At 37.3% G+C, this 16,916-nt stretch overlaps 1 protein-coding gene across 7 annotated transcripts in view; it reads right to left on the reverse strand.

The window, feature by feature from the left end:
• Positions 1-16,916, reverse strand: part of LOC110836951 (defective proboscis extension response 8) — a 468,836-nt gene that overhangs the window by 71,795 nt on the left and 380,125 nt on the right. For 6 of the 7 annotated variants that reach the window (XM_022078722.2, XM_087340061.1, XM_087340060.1 and 3 more), the window contains one exon: positions 4,783-4,993. In XM_022078722.2, the coding sequence (XP_021934414.1) occupies positions 4,783-4,993 (211 nt within the window). Of the gene's footprint in view, positions 1-4,782; positions 4,994-16,675; positions 16,693-16,916 lie in introns of those variants that run through there. The other variant, XM_087340062.1, reaches the window with a different exon arrangement.

Below are 16,916 nucleotides of genomic sequence, written 5' to 3' on the forward strand. Positions count from 1 at the left end.
GAAAACCATTAAAATATCATTCAGGGTAATTGGTATCCGTGCCGAGTTTCTAAACTATGATACGAAGTAGGAATGCCAACCATTCGGAAAATCGCATACTTCAGCCAACAGATCAGGCCAAATACAGTGCATTTCAATGTAAGAGTCGCAAACGTTTTGTTCTATGAAGCTGATATTGCCTGCGCAGATATGGACCTTCACACCACGTCTTGTAGCTAAGGATGTCAGTGCCGGCAGGAATTTTGATTTTTTCTCTTTAACACCATGTCCACAGAAGATGTAGATTCATAACTTTCGATAATTCTCAAAATAAAAAGTCATTATTTCCTCACAACAAACTTAACACGGTGGTCTTTATAATGGAGGCACGATTATTTCCCTTGCTGTACGGACTTAATTTTAAAAGCCGAGATTCGGCTTCAAATGGTTAAAGTGAGCTGTGTCTTGAAGTGCTGTGAAGTCATGAAACCTACTAAGATAAAGCAGCTACTAAACATAAATTTCTAACAAGAGTAAACAGAGATTACTTTCATACAAGACGTTAAGTACATCATCGTTCCAGAAAATCCGTGTCACTATTGAATTCACACTATTTTTATCTTATACCAATTCCAGCCCCAGCGAGGAAAACAAATGTGAAATGCCCTAAAATGAAGCACTAAGAAGAGTCACTAAAATCTAACACTAGAGGAAACTCAACAGGACCCTGCTGACGTTCACTGGACACGCATTCCTGTGCGGAAAATTTAATCACGTGCAATACGACGGACTGGGTGTGTAGCTTCAAAGAAACACGTTTTGTTGCAGAATGGATAACACGAAGAGGTAAAACGAGGCAGCGACCAAAGATACACGGCGACGTGTCATGATAAAGAGTGTTACTTGAAATGTGAACCATAATTTTATTTTATTTATTAATTTTTTGCGTCCTGAAATGTTGTAATACGTAATAACGAAAACACAATTGAAAATCCGATTATTTATTTATCAGTTGTTATTTAAATTAATTTAGAGGTTATTTCAGCACGTGTTGACAGTAAGATATTATATACTTTTACCTAAATCGAGAATGTAAATTTATTCCTTTTGGTTTATGTAAACTTTGTGTACTGTTTCATCAAACCTGTTCAAGAATGGTCTAAATAACAAAGTATTTATATGCATTACAAATCTAAAGTGGTATGAGTCTTGGAATTGATTTGTTAATAATAAGACACAACTGCAATGCGTGCAAGCCTCTGAATGTTGTTAAATTTTTAAATATATGTATAATGGCACATTCAGCGTGGTCAAACTGGCCACATCCGGTCCGAAACCACTTAGAACCAGGCCGACGTAATCATCAGACATGTTAATTATGTTCACATACTCAAACCCTAATGCTTTAAGATTCTTTTAAATATTAATACGGTACCTTGAAACAGACCACTTCTCTCATCTGAATATCAACACTATCATATTCCTCATAAGAAACACCAAATTTCACCACGTGTACAGAACACCGTTAAATAACAAACGCAGAACTTAAAGCCAATGTTGTCTAGTACTTAATTAAGCACCACAATATGAAGTGGTGTGTGGGGTGGAGATGTAGTCCCACGAATTATTAACTTTGTTACGGTACTAGGCGGCCAGCTTTATGCTCCTGCCTTTAAAATTCTAGACTGTACATGAACGTTGCCAATTTTAAAGGGTACTTTTTTTTCCTTTCAAGGCAGGAAGAAGCCTTTGAGTTATACTTTGTTTGCCTATCCGTTTCTTTTATCTGTTTGTATAGCCAGCGGAGAGAGAGCTTTATAAATATGTACAGTCTCAAATGTCTGTTCTTAATCTTGTTTAAGTCATCCTGAGGAATAATTTTAGAATAAAGGAAGCATTCATAATTCCAACGTAATTATTGTGCACTCGCAATGGCTTCTGTGTCCTTGTACTCCTCTCCTTTATTTTTTCCGCCGTCTTGGAATGTCTCTCTCTTCCCTTTCACACTTACAAACTTGAGAGGTTCTTGCAAACTCATTTCATATTTCTGAAAGAACATATTTAATCCTGAATTTCATAGACACAAACCATCTCAGAACATTTAATACGAACAACGCCGGATTATCCGGTGTTATATGGTAAGTTATTTAACGATGTTGTATCGACTAGAGTAAAAAAATACCAAATGTAATGTAAGAATAATCATAAAATGTGAGTTTCAATGACTGTAGTTGTGCTAACAAAAATTAAATATTTTCTCATCTCTGTCACATCGAAGGCCTCGTTCATGTAACTTCGTATGTAAATATAAGCAATTCGCAAGAACATCATCAACTGACCGCAGTAGCAAAGAATTATAACACTTGCCACTACAGTAAAATACTGGCTTAGTGGGTTCGAATCCCTTACTGAACATCCACGTACGTCAGCCATTTTTTCTTCTACCCTACATAGGTACAGATCTTAAGACAGGCCGAATACCTAATCAAGCTTTCTAACCGAATTATACGAAGTGGACTAAACTAAACTAGAGTCTACTCGACGTAACTAAGTATTTAGAAAACTATAGACTAAGAAGGGGAAGAAATATCTGCTTCGTCTTTATGAGATTAAGAACTGATCTGAGAACATGCTTGTCTTCATTAAGACTTCTCTCAATGTCCTTATAGAATATCTTACAGAAAATGATAAAATAAAAGTTTTTCATGGAACAATCAGTAACTGAGAAATACAATTTTGGTTTCATCAGTTAAATAAAAGAGCATTGAAGGTGGTTATCTTCTGGGTCGAAGCTATGTAGACTGGTAGAAGGTTACTGACATTCTATAGATACTTCTGAAACGCCAGTAAAAGTCTACCAGTCTACACGGCGCTACAACCCAGAAGACAGCCATCTTCGGGCTCACCGACGTGAAAACCTCAAATCCTACTGGATTGTTTTCCTGTAATAGCACACCAAATTGTCCTTATATCAATTAAATACCGTCAATTTAATCGGAGTATCAACGTTTGCAACGGAGATGCAAGCCTAGTGTGTTAGAGTTAAACAGGAAAATTCTTTAAAAACAAAGTTCAGATACGTACAAACATTTTCTCAAACTTTTAATAAATCATTATTAATATTAAATGACTTCTCAGAGATTCAATGCTAATATATTATATTATGCTGCCGCACATACGAAGGCAGTACTACAGTACCAAAACTTACTCCCAAAGGCCTTAAACTTAAAAACAATATCTAAAAACTATGAGCAGCATTTCCCTCTTGCGTTTAACCCCATTAAATTATCAATGCTATTGATAAATATTACGGGATGAACTAAGCAATTACGTCGCGTACTCCCATGAAATAAACATATGCATAATGCAAACCGAAGGATACGGGACAACGGAGACTGTCTATTCTCGGGTCACCCTGGAGAAACTCGACTTTCTCCATTATGCATAGTATTGTTCTTCTCATAATTCACAAAATGTAAAGACCAGACCACAAGGTTCTGATTACGTCTTTAGTCGATGTTTCTGGAACGTGTTATTACATAGAACTGATCCGCTGGAAGCCTCAGTACACATTTTGGGAATATGCAGAGTGTCATCGTCTGTTTGCAGCAGCTTGGTATTTAAAATGAATCGATCAACAAGAGGTGTGGAACGTTCATTTTTAAAACTATCAATATGCCAATATAATCGCTTTGCGCGATATAAAATGGATTATATGAGGGATGTATTTGCAAAAAAGAAAAAAAATCCAGAATTAAATAGCCATTTGTACGCAGGGCGTGGTTTGAAATGATTTGAAGGTTAGCAGTCATAAAACATAAATGTCAAAATCTACAGGGTTTGTAAACAACTGTGATCACACATACAAAATTATTTTGCAGTCAATTTCGTTGTTCATTACAAGAGTCATATAGCTGTTGTAGAGCGGGTTAATGTTGCAGCGTTCAGGAAAAAGGGAACTATGTCTTACATGGTAAATTTATGTACAGTTTTAATTTATGAACAGAACTGCGATTAACAAACGCTGAGCTTATACAGTCTATCTAATTAAATCTCTTACATTCTTCCACATAAATCCTGTATTTAAAGAAACGTCAATTTTGTCATATTTAATTAGACTGCGCATTTATCGAAAGACAAAAATGGCGTCCTTTACAAATCAAGACTGCGTCCTTTGTCGTCTAGTTACTACTGCAGAAGATGTAGACCGCTCTTTTTTGTGTGACCTAAAATGGTCTTTAATCCATCCTGCTCACTAAAAGACGAGAGCGGAAGGGCAAATATTCAGACACCAAGAGACGTCATCACGCTCTCTCTAAAAGCGCAGTTTTTCTCACTTGGTTGTCATATTCAGTTGCGTTTAAAACGCAGTTGGCCCTCAAGTTTCAGAGACTCAACTTGAATTGCAAAATTTCTGCCGCTAGAATAACTATGTCATAAACCAGGAAATAATCGGCGTTGGATGCTTGCGTATCACTTTCTGTATCAAAAACCATCCTGCCACTGAGCTTAGCTGGAAGAGGTTTCGTGCCGGATTTGAGTAACACTTCAGAACCCGAAGTGCTCCAAGCAAAGATCAGTAATGTTCTCCGAAAGGTCTGTTCTTTCACACCACAAAAGGAAACGAGAGTAGACAACAAGACAGCATATTTCCAGCAAAAAATCTAAAACTCTACTTCTGTATATTCTTTAATTATCTATTACCATACATAACTTCGGTTCCCTGTAGTTATTCAAATCAAGCGACGCGGGCTTAATCAACAGCAGAGATATCACAAAACATAGTACGAAACTGCGACGTACCTACTACGGTGAGATACACGGGGTGTCCAACCGGAGGTGTGGTGCTGATTTGGCACTCATAGATTCCCGAATCCTTTCGTTGTGGATATCTTATCCTCAGAGTCCAGTCTTCCGTGTGGGGTGAATGGATGGCTTCGAACCTTTGATCGCTTGTATATGTGTATCGTCCTACTGTCAACAGATGGATATCTCGATGTCGAACCCAGGACACCTAAAACACAAAAGTTTCACCGCCATGAGAGTGATGCAGATGTGGCACTTGTTGCACTCTGTGATGTCAGCAATTACAGTGTCTCCCGTGAAAACTCTTGCAGGTTAGGTTAGGTTTATAGTTAGTATTACCAATGTAAACTGAGATGCACATTTAAAATCAATTTTGTTTTCATTTCACCCTGGGATCCACATAAATGTAACGTTGTAAGTGACACGTCAAAACATAAATTATATAATAGGATTTGAAGTTTTTATGACAGCGATTTTAAAAATGGCTGTCTTGTGGGTTCTGGCGCCATGTAGAAGGCAAGAATTTAAGCGACTTTTAAGAGGTGTTTGCTTCTTTGCTGAAAGGCCGGTAAACTGTTATCTGACAATACGGCGCAACAACCCACAAGACAGACCTCTTATTGAAGTATATATTGAAGATGCAGACTGATTAAACAATCATGCTTCGTATACGGGAGATTTCGATCCGGAGAACGCATATTCTTTCATTTCTTCCTCAGTCCCTCCAGATAAATTGAACGTTTGTAGGTAATATGGTTTAAGGTTTTGTTTGTGGGACGTGGGAATGTCATTAAATTTAACTGGGATATAAGGAAGCGTATGAAGTAAATCATGTAAGGGAGAACGTGGAACAATGGTGAATTCACTCACAACAGAGGGTATATAGTGTCGAAACAGAGATGAAATGGTGGATAGTGAACTGAGAAAATCTGGGGACGCATTAGTAGTCAACTATTTACAGGTAAAGTAAAGTAAAGTTTGTCCCACTATACGCCATGTAGGCGTTTGGGGTGAGAGGAGGTATAGCTCCTCTCTTCCTTGACCTCGGCACTAGATGGGGGTGAGTGGTCAGCATCACGCCCCGGCCGGCTTTACCCCCGGGAAAGGACCCCGGTACCCATTGTAGAGGAGGCTGGGTGGGCCCCAGAGCCGGTCTGGACGCAGAGGCTAGAGGAAAAATCCTGCCCCCATCGGGGATCGAACCCCGGTCGTCCAGCCCGTAGCTAGTCACTATACTGACTGAGCTATCCCGGCACTATGCAGTAATATCACTAGAATAACAGACGATTCACAGACAACCCGCCTTATAACCGTTGTACCTGAAATTCGAAATGAGTACTTTCCCAATACACGCAGGATACATTTACCTTCTATTCGACAACAAGAGGGACCACCACAAACAAACCAAGTTATCGTCAGTTCTATTAAGATACAGGGCAATTAATACGTTTTTATTTAATTAATAGTCTCTTCAGGGAATACCTGTTTTGTCTGCACCACGTAAACAATTTAATAGTTCCACGTCAACAATTAGCACCATATGCATGAGTACTTTATTCAGAAAATCACTGCAAAACATCTGCAGAAATATTTCCCCTTCAAGTGTTAACTTTTCTCTACGTTTTGATCTATCCTCTCTAATTGCTATCAAAGTGAAGTAGCGTAGCTGACGAGTAGTTTCTCTTCCCAGTACAGTATATATCGTTGTCACATAGAAAATTACTGCTGTCAACGTTTCTTGCTTGTACGTCTTGAAGACCTGCCACTAAATGCTGAAACTCTAATTTATCACAAAAGGAGGTGGAGGTAATACAGACATGAAAAGCAATTTCTCGGAACAAAAGAGTGACAGTAATAGCAAAACGCACTAACATCACCCGTGTCTATTGGTATCCATAATGCGCTCACATAAACACATTAGAGGAACGCTAAAATATCTACAGTGAACACCACACGCACAAGAATATCATTATTTAATTGCTGGTTTAATCGACCAGCAAAACATTACACATCGTATTTATGCTGGTATGTGCCTGGAATAGTTTAATTCAATTACAGCTTTTCGTCCAATTTTCATCCCTGAAAATACGGGCGTAATTTTTAAATTTAAAATAGTATAAAAGGTAAATTAAATTACATTAAATAATCGTTCTCTACGTCTACAACTGTAATATCACTAAAGCATTTAAAGCTAAACACCTCGACTTATCTGCAGAAATAGCGTCTACAGAGAACACTGCTAAAGTGAGAAATGGAAGGTAAATATTACACTACACACAAATGAGCACAGGTACATTATTAACGAATATTTCATACATCGCATTTGAAATGTGAGCTGTGTTATTAAGATATGAGATATATGTACGAAACAGAGAGAATATTTGTTCACATAATTATTGTTGTAATTTAGGTCATAGAAATTTCAGACGTGTTGTTTCAATCTCTGACTCCTAAACTTATTACACAAAATTATACAGTAAACAAAATAATAAATTCCACACTAATTCTTTCCCAGTATTTATATTCTAGCTTTTCTCGTTTAATTTAATGAAGCAGAGATCTCTACTCATTCTGTTAATTATGGGACGAGCGATCATTCTATCGGAAAGGGTCTAAATGCAGAAACAAATTGCGGACAAATATATACACCGTGAGAAGAATTAGAACCAAATAGTTACCTAAGCTTCTAAGTTCCTTAAAGCAAATGACCACTCTGATTGGCTAATTTAATGTAAAATGGAGAGATGTTTTCAATCTTTTCCGATCTCAAATGTCTAAATTATTGAAAATGTTCAGTTATAATTTTTATGCACCAGTATATATAGCCTGTTCGACATTTTATAATTTTAATTTTTCCCAAAAACCTATTCCGTATATATTCCTGTAACTAGAAAATATTTGACAGTTCAAAACAAACACGTGAAATGGACCGAAGTCCAGTTTACTGGAAACCAGTTATAATAGCTTACTTTCCATAAGCGTCCATCATCAAATTAAACGGAACCGAATCTCGAATGCTAGCCTGGTGTTTTCATTCACAGATTCAATTTGATTACAACCCACTCTCCAAATCATGCGCAAGACCGTTAAATTATTTTAACAAGTAATTGGGTCATACGTTTCCGTTTTGTAACGATTTTAGCGTTAACATTTCGCTGTTACTTTAAGTGTATACACTTAATTTACATGTGTATGGCTGTCTTCTGGGTTGTGGCGCAGTATAGTCTGCTGGAAGTTTACCAATATCTCAGAGGTCCAAGCTGCGTCCATCATCAGGACGATGAGTTGGTGAACTGCTACCAGACTACACAACGCTACAACCCATGAATCAGTCATCTTTGTTCTCACCCCTGTTAAAACTTAAAATTCTACTTAATTTAAATGTGCAAATATTCTCCCTTAAAGGCAAACTCTGCTACATTTGTATATGTAAGCAAAAAAAAAATGCAGTATGGACACACAGTCATCGGTTCCTACACGGAGCCACATGAACTCAATTCACACCCGATTGCCGTGAAAATTAATTTTTTTAGGTCCTTCAGAACGGTCTGTTTCCTTCAGCCTTTCCAGACTCCATTAAAGGGGTTACGTACTTAAAACACCAGCCAAATGTTACAAAAAGTATGTAAGTCGGACACAGGGAAACTTAACGTATGTACATTGCCAGAAATAGTGGCATTAAATTCTCAACAGTAAAAACATTCTTCACAACATAGTTGTGTTTTTACATACAACATCTTAATGCATTCTCATTGACATATGGATAAGTTTGCGGTTCCCACTCCAAGAAAAGCTGGTTTTAAATATTTTTATGGCCAAATATCTTCAGGAAAAGAAATTTTGAATTCCAGACAAAGTTGTGATCGGCTGCTCAACTAAAATTATATTTTAAAATTTTCGTGAATGCAAATGCGTGTGTCCTCATCAGGGCAATGACTTATCGCCCTGATTATGAAGGCACCAAGGACCTCTGAAACGTCGGTAAACTTGTCAGACTACACTGCGCAACAACCCAGAAGACAGCCATCTTCAGACTCACCGCAGTGTAAACCTCAAACCCTACATAGAAGTTTAGTTCCAAGAAATAAATGCTGATCTAAACTAAACTGAGTGAGAAAAGAAGGATTTAGGCCCACCTTATCTACCTCTGTCGTCACTTAATCACTTGCTCAAAACAGTCTTGTACAGAACATGTGAGGGACATACGTATGCCCCATTGGATTGTAATCTGCGTCAGTCTAATTTAATTCACTTCTTCACAAGTAAACATCTTAGTATTAATCTCCAATCTCAAAATAGAATATATATATAAACGCGTATGTATTATTTACAAAAGGACCTTTTTACACTGTCAACCTCAATTGCTTGAAGCTAATGATATATTAACAAAAAGTAAAACTATGAATATTTTCAATATGTAATTTTCTCAGAATCCATTATAAATATTCTTCCAAAAGCACTGCTTTATACAGCGAAAATTTAATAACTCTTTTCGTGTTGAAGTATAACATATTCGTCATACAGATCTAAAACAACCTCTAATGGGGAACTCTGCTTTCAAGTATCTTCATTCCCTGTCCTTTGTTCAGACTGAGAGACCAAATAGGCTGGCATATTAAGCAGTGAGAACAATTAAATTTGCATGTATTAAAATCTGTCATTTTTTATAGATGTTGCAATTAATAAATGTGAAATTTGTGATGATGTGTTCAATTGAATTCTGTATTATTGTGTATTTTATAGTTCGCAAGTAGGCCTACATTATTTCACCACATCTGTTGTATGTCTAATGTGATTCTGATTAGGATGTGATTAGGATATAAGATATGAACTTATACTTCATGCGTAGACACTGTAGTTTAAGACAATTTCCTTGCAAATTTAAAATATTTCCATTTTTCGTCGAAATAATCTCAGCCAGAACAAAAGGGCAGATAATTGGTTCATTCAGATGCATCTCTTCAGAACCTCTAGGGAATTTCTAAAGCATCTGTAAAAATAGGGAGTCTAGAAACTTGTGAGTGGTTTGGCATTAATGTTTCCCATTGTTTGTAAGTGCGTATATTCTGTAGGTTGATGAGTTCTCGCCCAGGCATGTAGTTATCAACATCCTACATCACAGGATACGTCATCGGTTTCCCATAGAAATCTGCAGGACTAGTGTAAAGGAAAAGCTTGAGACACCTCTACAACCACAATGGGAAAAGAGCAGTTCTTTGCAATGTTCAGGATTATTGTTAGGTGTCGTATATTGAGGGGAGGGTGAGACGTGTCTTTAGACTATTCAACAATTTTGTACGAACTGCACTATTCCAGCGTTAATCTGTTACGACTCTTGAAAATTAGTCTACAGAAATCATTTAAGATAGTTAACACCTATGCGTGGACCGACTAAAAGTAATTAACTGCTTTGATTGTATAAAGCGTCTGTAAAAATAAGGCATACAATGAAGGTAAAAAGGGAAAAGACGAAAAGACTGATATTTTCAAGGAAAAGTGTATAACGGTTGATGTGGGGACAGAATAACATAAAAAATTGAAGACAATCAAGATTCATTCACTATAAATACAACTGAACATTTAATTTCATGTGTATTCAGTGCAAATTTTCTGTAAGGGGCGCCATTGTATGGAAATGAAATATAGCAAAATGGAGGTACGACGCCACACAATGTTAACCTCTACACTAGATGGACGTGACAAGCAATCTTCAAGCCCCGCGAGCTTTAATCCGCGGGAAATACAGGACAGCAGACTAGGTGGGTCCCAGATCATGCCTGGAAGATCTGGACGAGGTGGCGTAGATACAAATCTTTGCCAATGTAGAAAATCGAACACTGGTCGTCCAACTCACAGTACCGACCATTAGTGTGAAACTGCAGCTGTTAATAGGCCAATTGTGTAGTTCTCAGATGATGCATGAGTGAATATGAAGCAGCAACGGATTGCCACTGACAGCAGAAACCCGAAGGACTCGGGTAAAAGTCTCTCGCAGTGTCCGCTTGTCCAGGCATGCCCTGAAAACGAACACGCGTCCCCGAAGACTGAACTGTACTGTATGACCTCCCATATATTATTTACTATCCTTACTGACAGGTAACAAGATAAATGTAAGGTTATCTGTCACGGGACATTTTAATTGCGCAATCAAAGTACTGGCATCTGCACAGTGGTTTCTGTATGTTACCCACCGCACAAGTGAAACATGGTCATACCTCAGAGCAGTTGGTGCCTACATGACGTCAACATGCTACTTACTACAACTAAAAAAATAAAACACCTTATCTCGCTAACTACCATGTTTCAGTGCATATATGTAATTGAAGAAGTTCAAGAAATATGCAGTCACGTGAAGAAACATGCAATTCGAATGTTATGTTATAACCTTTGTTGTATTTAATGACTTGACGCATTAATTGCGAAGCAACTGCTGTAATTAGATAAAATCTCATGATCTGAATATTACAGGACAAGACTATTATTACCCAAACAGTAATGCTTTACTAACAAATTTTCAAGCGATACATAAAGGAAACAGAGAAAAGCTCTTAAGTAATTCTCAATCATCGTTATACGTTTCGTGTCATTTTTCTCTTTGCGTAAGATAATCTCGTACGTACAAGTCAGTGTGATAAGTAATTGCAAAGCCACGAGATCAATAAATCAACTGTCATTACGAATATCATAATTGTGTCACAAATTTCTGGCACAACATTACACGCTTCTGTACTAGCAACGTTTCAGTAAATTAATCTAATTAATAACGTTGTGACCCACGAGATGACAGAAAAGTGAAAATGTGGCCGCTGGGAAACCCTGCTATAGACCAAGGAAAATACAAGACTCAGAAACAATTGTGGTATCTGTTTTGTAAAAGATACAAATGTTTAAAGTACATAAAAAGCATTTGAATAGAAAGTGCACAGGATAATGTCGGGGCTATATCGGAGTACGTAAGCAACTTATGATAAATATATACAAAAGTTTTATGATAAAACCTTCCACCAGGAACATTGAGAAGGCGAGGAAAGGATGCCATTAAGACAGTACTTGGATGTTTTGCGAGAATAGTAGGTGGACTGAAGTGACTTAGGATCTTGTCTAATGGCGTATTTTGGCTTAAGCAGCGTTGAACCTTCCAGTTCTACCACATGGGAATTAATTATAAACACAAACTTTGCGTCTAAAGTTGCGCAAATACAGACAACTTTCTGATCCTAGCAATTTCTACGTTGTAAAATTAGTGGCTTTTGCGTCAAGCTGTTCTCTGCAGTTGCACAAATAAAACACTACATTTCTCCATTGCAAAGGTAAACTGATTAACGGTGAGAATAACTGCAAAACTAATAATGCAAGATAAACAGATAATCCTTGATAAATTAGGATCAACAAACAACTACCACAGAATTGTAAATAGTTACGTACTATCAGAAAATTATTTCCTATATTCTAAGTAACTTTGGATAACTTTCAATTTAAGTTTAGAACGCAGAGAATTATTTGCAAACTTGCTTCATATTAACAAAATTTTGACAGTCCACGTTTGTGTAATACAAAGACGAACAACTCTTAATAACAATGGCTGTCTTTGTACATAAAGTGTCCATATTCCCATCCTATTAGTTGGCGAACTCAAAATTCCAGAAATGATAAATCAACGATTTAACACGCTTCTAAAATTTCTTTTCAAAAATTATTTTCGAAGGATGTACGGAAGAAGGTTTCCCGTAGATAATTCAAAACGTTTACACTTGGTGTTCAAATATCTTACGTCATCACAGGACAATATTTCAGAGCTTTCGAGCCACAAACATCTGCTACTCAGCTCGACATCATACTCACTCGTAACTTTATCTTATGCTTCATATCACACCTGCACCACTCCTCAGAACACACGTTACTGCCTAAGCTCAAAAAACTTGCATCTTGGTAACAAAGCAAGAGAATGTAGGATTTGAGGTTATTACGGCGGTCAGTATGTCCACTGCTGTCTTCTGGGATGTTGTGCCGTGTAGTCTGATATCACAGTTTATGCGTCAGAGAAGTAATATGTAGTTTAGTTATAAAAGTAACAAAAATTATCAATCAGAAAAAATTGACTACCGGCTAAGAAACGAAACCAGTACCTTCGAAATATGAAGCAGCAATCATTACAACGACGACAATAGGTTAAATGCCTCGTAGACAAAATGTCCTATGTGAGATTGACACAGTCCATGGGTTTACTAATTAGAGGACTTTGAAATTTTCAAGTTTGTTCGGCAGTCATTTTTTCAAACGCATATTACTGCCGATCTGCAGGAATCTGAATGATCATATTCATGTACGATAGAGGTCACGCACATGTCAGCGCCATACCATAGTCACGACAATATCAGGAAAAGGGATTAGAAAATAGTGGTCTTTGAAATTAAAAAAAGTCGGTCGGCAGTGATTTTTTCAATCGCATATTTCTGCCGATCTGCAGGAATGTGAGATACCATATTCATGTCCGTTAGAGGTCGCGCACATGTCAGCGTCATGTCATAGTCACGAGAACATAAGCCTATAAGTTTACAAAATGGAGGCCTTTGAAATTTTCAAGGTCGTTCGGCAGTAATTTTTTCAATCGCATATTTCTGCCGATCCGCAAGAATGTGAGATACCATATTCATGTCCGTTAGAGGTCGCGCACATGTCAGCGTCATGTCATAGGCACGAGCATATAAGCCTATGGGTTTACAAAATGGAGGCCTTTGAAATTTTCAAGGTCGTTCGGCAGTAATTTTTTCAATCGCATATTTCTGCCGATCTGGAGGAATCAGAATTACCATATTCATGTCCGTTAGAGGTCGCGCACATGTCAGCGTCATGTCATAGTCACGAGAACATAAGCCTATAGGTTAATAAAATGGAGGCCATTGAAATTTTCAAGGTCGTTCAACAGTAAAATTTTCAATCGCATATTTCTGCCGATCTGCAGGAATGAGAGTGACCATAATCATGTCCGTTATAGGTCACTCACATATCAGCGTCATGTCTTAGTCACGAGAACATAAGCATATGGGTTTACAAAATGGAGGCCTTTGAAATTTTCAAGGTCGTTCGGCAGTAATTTTTTCAATCGCATATTTCTGCCGATCTGCAGAAATGTGAGTGACCATATTCATGTCCGTTAGAGGTCGCGCTCATGTCAGCGTCATGTCATAGGCACGAGCATATAAGCCTATGGGTTTACAAAATGGAGGCCTTTGAAATTTTCAAGGTCGTTCGGCAGTAATTTTTTCAATCGCATATTTCTGCCGATCTGCAGGAATGTGAGTGACCATATTGAAGTCCGTTATAGGTCACTCACATATCAGCATCATGTCATAGACACGAGAACATACGCCTATGGGTTTACAAAATGGAGGCCTTTGAAATTTTCAAGGTCGTTCGGCAGTAATTTTTTCAATTGCATATTTCTGCCGATCTGCTGGTATGTGAGTGACCATATTCATGTCCGTTAGAGGTCACGCACATATCAGCGTCATGTCATAGTCACGAGAACATAAGTCTATGGGTTTACAAATTGGAGGCCTTTGAAATTTTCAAGGTCGTTCGGCAGTTATTTTTTCAATCGCAAATTTCTGCCGATCTGTAGGAATGAGAGTGACCATATTCATGTCCGTTAGAGGTCACGCACATATCAGCGTCATGTCATAGTCACGAGAACATAAGCCTATGGGTTTACAAAATGGAGGCCTTTGAAATTTTCAAGGTCGTTCGGCAGTTTTTTTTTCAATCGCAAATTTTTGCCGATCTGTAGGAAAGAGAGTGACCATATTCATGTCCGTTAGAGGTCACGCACATATCAGCGTCATGTCATAGTCACGAGAACATAAGCCCATAAGTTTACAAAATGGAGGCCTTTGAAATTTTCAAGGTCGTTCTTCAGTTATTTTTTCAATCGCAAATTTCTGCCGATCTGTGGGAATGAGAGTGACCATATTCATGTCCGTTAGAGGTCACGCACATATCAGCGTCATGTCATAGGCACGAGAACATAAGCCTATGGGTTTACAAAATGGAGGCCTTTGAATTTTTCAAGGTAGATCTTCAGTCATTTTTTCAAACGTATATTTCTGCCGGTCTACAAAAACCTGGATGACTATATTCATGTCAGTTTGAGTTCATGGATTGGTCAACGTCATCTCCAGATCACGACAGGCCATTCCAAGGTTTTGAGGCAGAAAGACCTTCAAAATTTCCAAGCTGACTTCAAGAACATTTCTTCTCACTCTTATTTCTACCTAGCTGTATTAATCTGTGTGGCGATACTCATGTTACATTGAAGGCACTTAAACTATGCGCGCATGAGCGGTTTTTCTGCCGCATTGATGGAACGCACTATTTCAGTAGGAAGTGGGCGCACGTGCGTTAGTTCTACCTCTGCGGTGTTTGTGACGTATCATGCTTTATTTTGGATATAACCTGTGACGATTAGTTTATCATTGTCGCATGTACACTGCCTACTCTACATGTTACAATATTTTTGTCATGAGACCTACAGATTTTTCTAAATGTTGAATGCACTATAATACAAGTTAAAAAGTGATAGTGGAACCACGGTTCCGGAGAATTAGACGTAAATACGTCTATACGGAAAGGAAGTTTATATATTGGCTTTATTCTAAATATTTCCTTTATAAATGCTTTACAATTGAGTAAAGTTTGATTAAGACTTTGCTTATTTAACTTGAATTAGTTACGCTTAAGATGGGTCTGTGGTAGCTGAATGTAATGTAAAGTAATGTAATGCAAGGTAAGGTAATGTAATGTAATGTTTTATAGGTAACAACAATGCCGAGTAAATAGATGACGTTTCCTAGGTAACAACAATGCCGAGTAATGTAATGTAATATAACGTTTCCTAGGTAACAACAATGCTGAGTAAACAACTAACGTTTCCTGGGTAACAACAATGCCGAGTAAACACGACGTTTCCTAGGTAACCAGGTTACACTTTTTCGTTTCCCTTTTTTGCCAAATGACCCTTCAATATAGACGTATTTACGTCAAAAATTCAATTCAGTTTCATTGGCTTTTAACTTAGACTGTTCCTAGAACACGAATTGGAGTATTAAGACGCAGAACAGATGGGTGAGAGAGGTTTCGTCAACGTATGGCATATTTGTACTGACATCAAAAAGGTAAACATGTGTCTCAACGACTGACAATAATTCAAATTATAACTTTAGTCAGTGGCGTGGAAAATACAGAGCAATGTGAAATCATACGAGCGTGACATACCAACTGAATCGCGCGTAAAGATCCAAGCGGAGTTGGGACAGCCATCAAATTTCAACACCGAGTCATTCTCGTGAAAACAATGTTCTGCTTCGTGTGGGTGTGGAATTTCATACCTCTCTCTGAACAAAGACAAAGATTTAATTTGTGAAAACAAAGCGAAGAGTAATAGAGAAATTTTGAAAATTATAACACCTGGAGCTATAAGCAAACTATTTTCATTCTTAAGTTAGTTTAAAAAGGGTAGTTAAATTAATAAATTGTAAATGGATATATATTAGGCTTCTGTAAAGAACTTCTGGTTATTTATAACAAATAAATTACTTAAACAATTAAATAACGTTAATACAACGCGAAAAATTTAAGAGTAATCTTTCACGGACCTCTTCCAGAATAAAGGATAACAAGAAGTTGAGTGAATAATATTAATCGCAGAGTTAAACAAATATTGGATGAGTGTACTTACTCCTAAAACGAAAGTAAGAAAAAACTGAAATGTACTGAAGTGTTTGTTTAATATAAACAATAAAGAAACTTTAACTTATAACATTAGTCACAGATTTCTGTAGTTAAGTTTAGAGAAAAAGCTAAGTTTTCAAAGTTTTACGCTGTTATTACTTACGTGCACGTTCATGTTCATTGCCCTCTGCAGTACATAAACAAATAATAAATCACAGAAATACATTTCTTCTTTCTTTTACCGGCACATAATCCAAATTCTAATATGGAATAAGAATTGAGGGTTGACAGTCGTATTACGTAGTTGGTTCATTATCTTTTGATTGTACCCTGCAGTTCAAAATAAATAGTTCTGATATATATTTTAAAATTATTATTAAAAATGTACCATTACTTTGACCATG

This window comes from Zootermopsis nevadensis, unplaced genomic scaffold (assembly GCF_977971745.1).
Source record: "Zootermopsis nevadensis isolate Lab colony 2312 unplaced genomic scaffold, Znev_1.0 Znev_ptg000061l, whole genome shotgun sequence".
In the NCBI taxonomy this organism is placed as follows: domain Eukaryota; kingdom Metazoa; phylum Arthropoda; class Insecta; order Blattodea; family Termopsidae; genus Zootermopsis; species Zootermopsis nevadensis.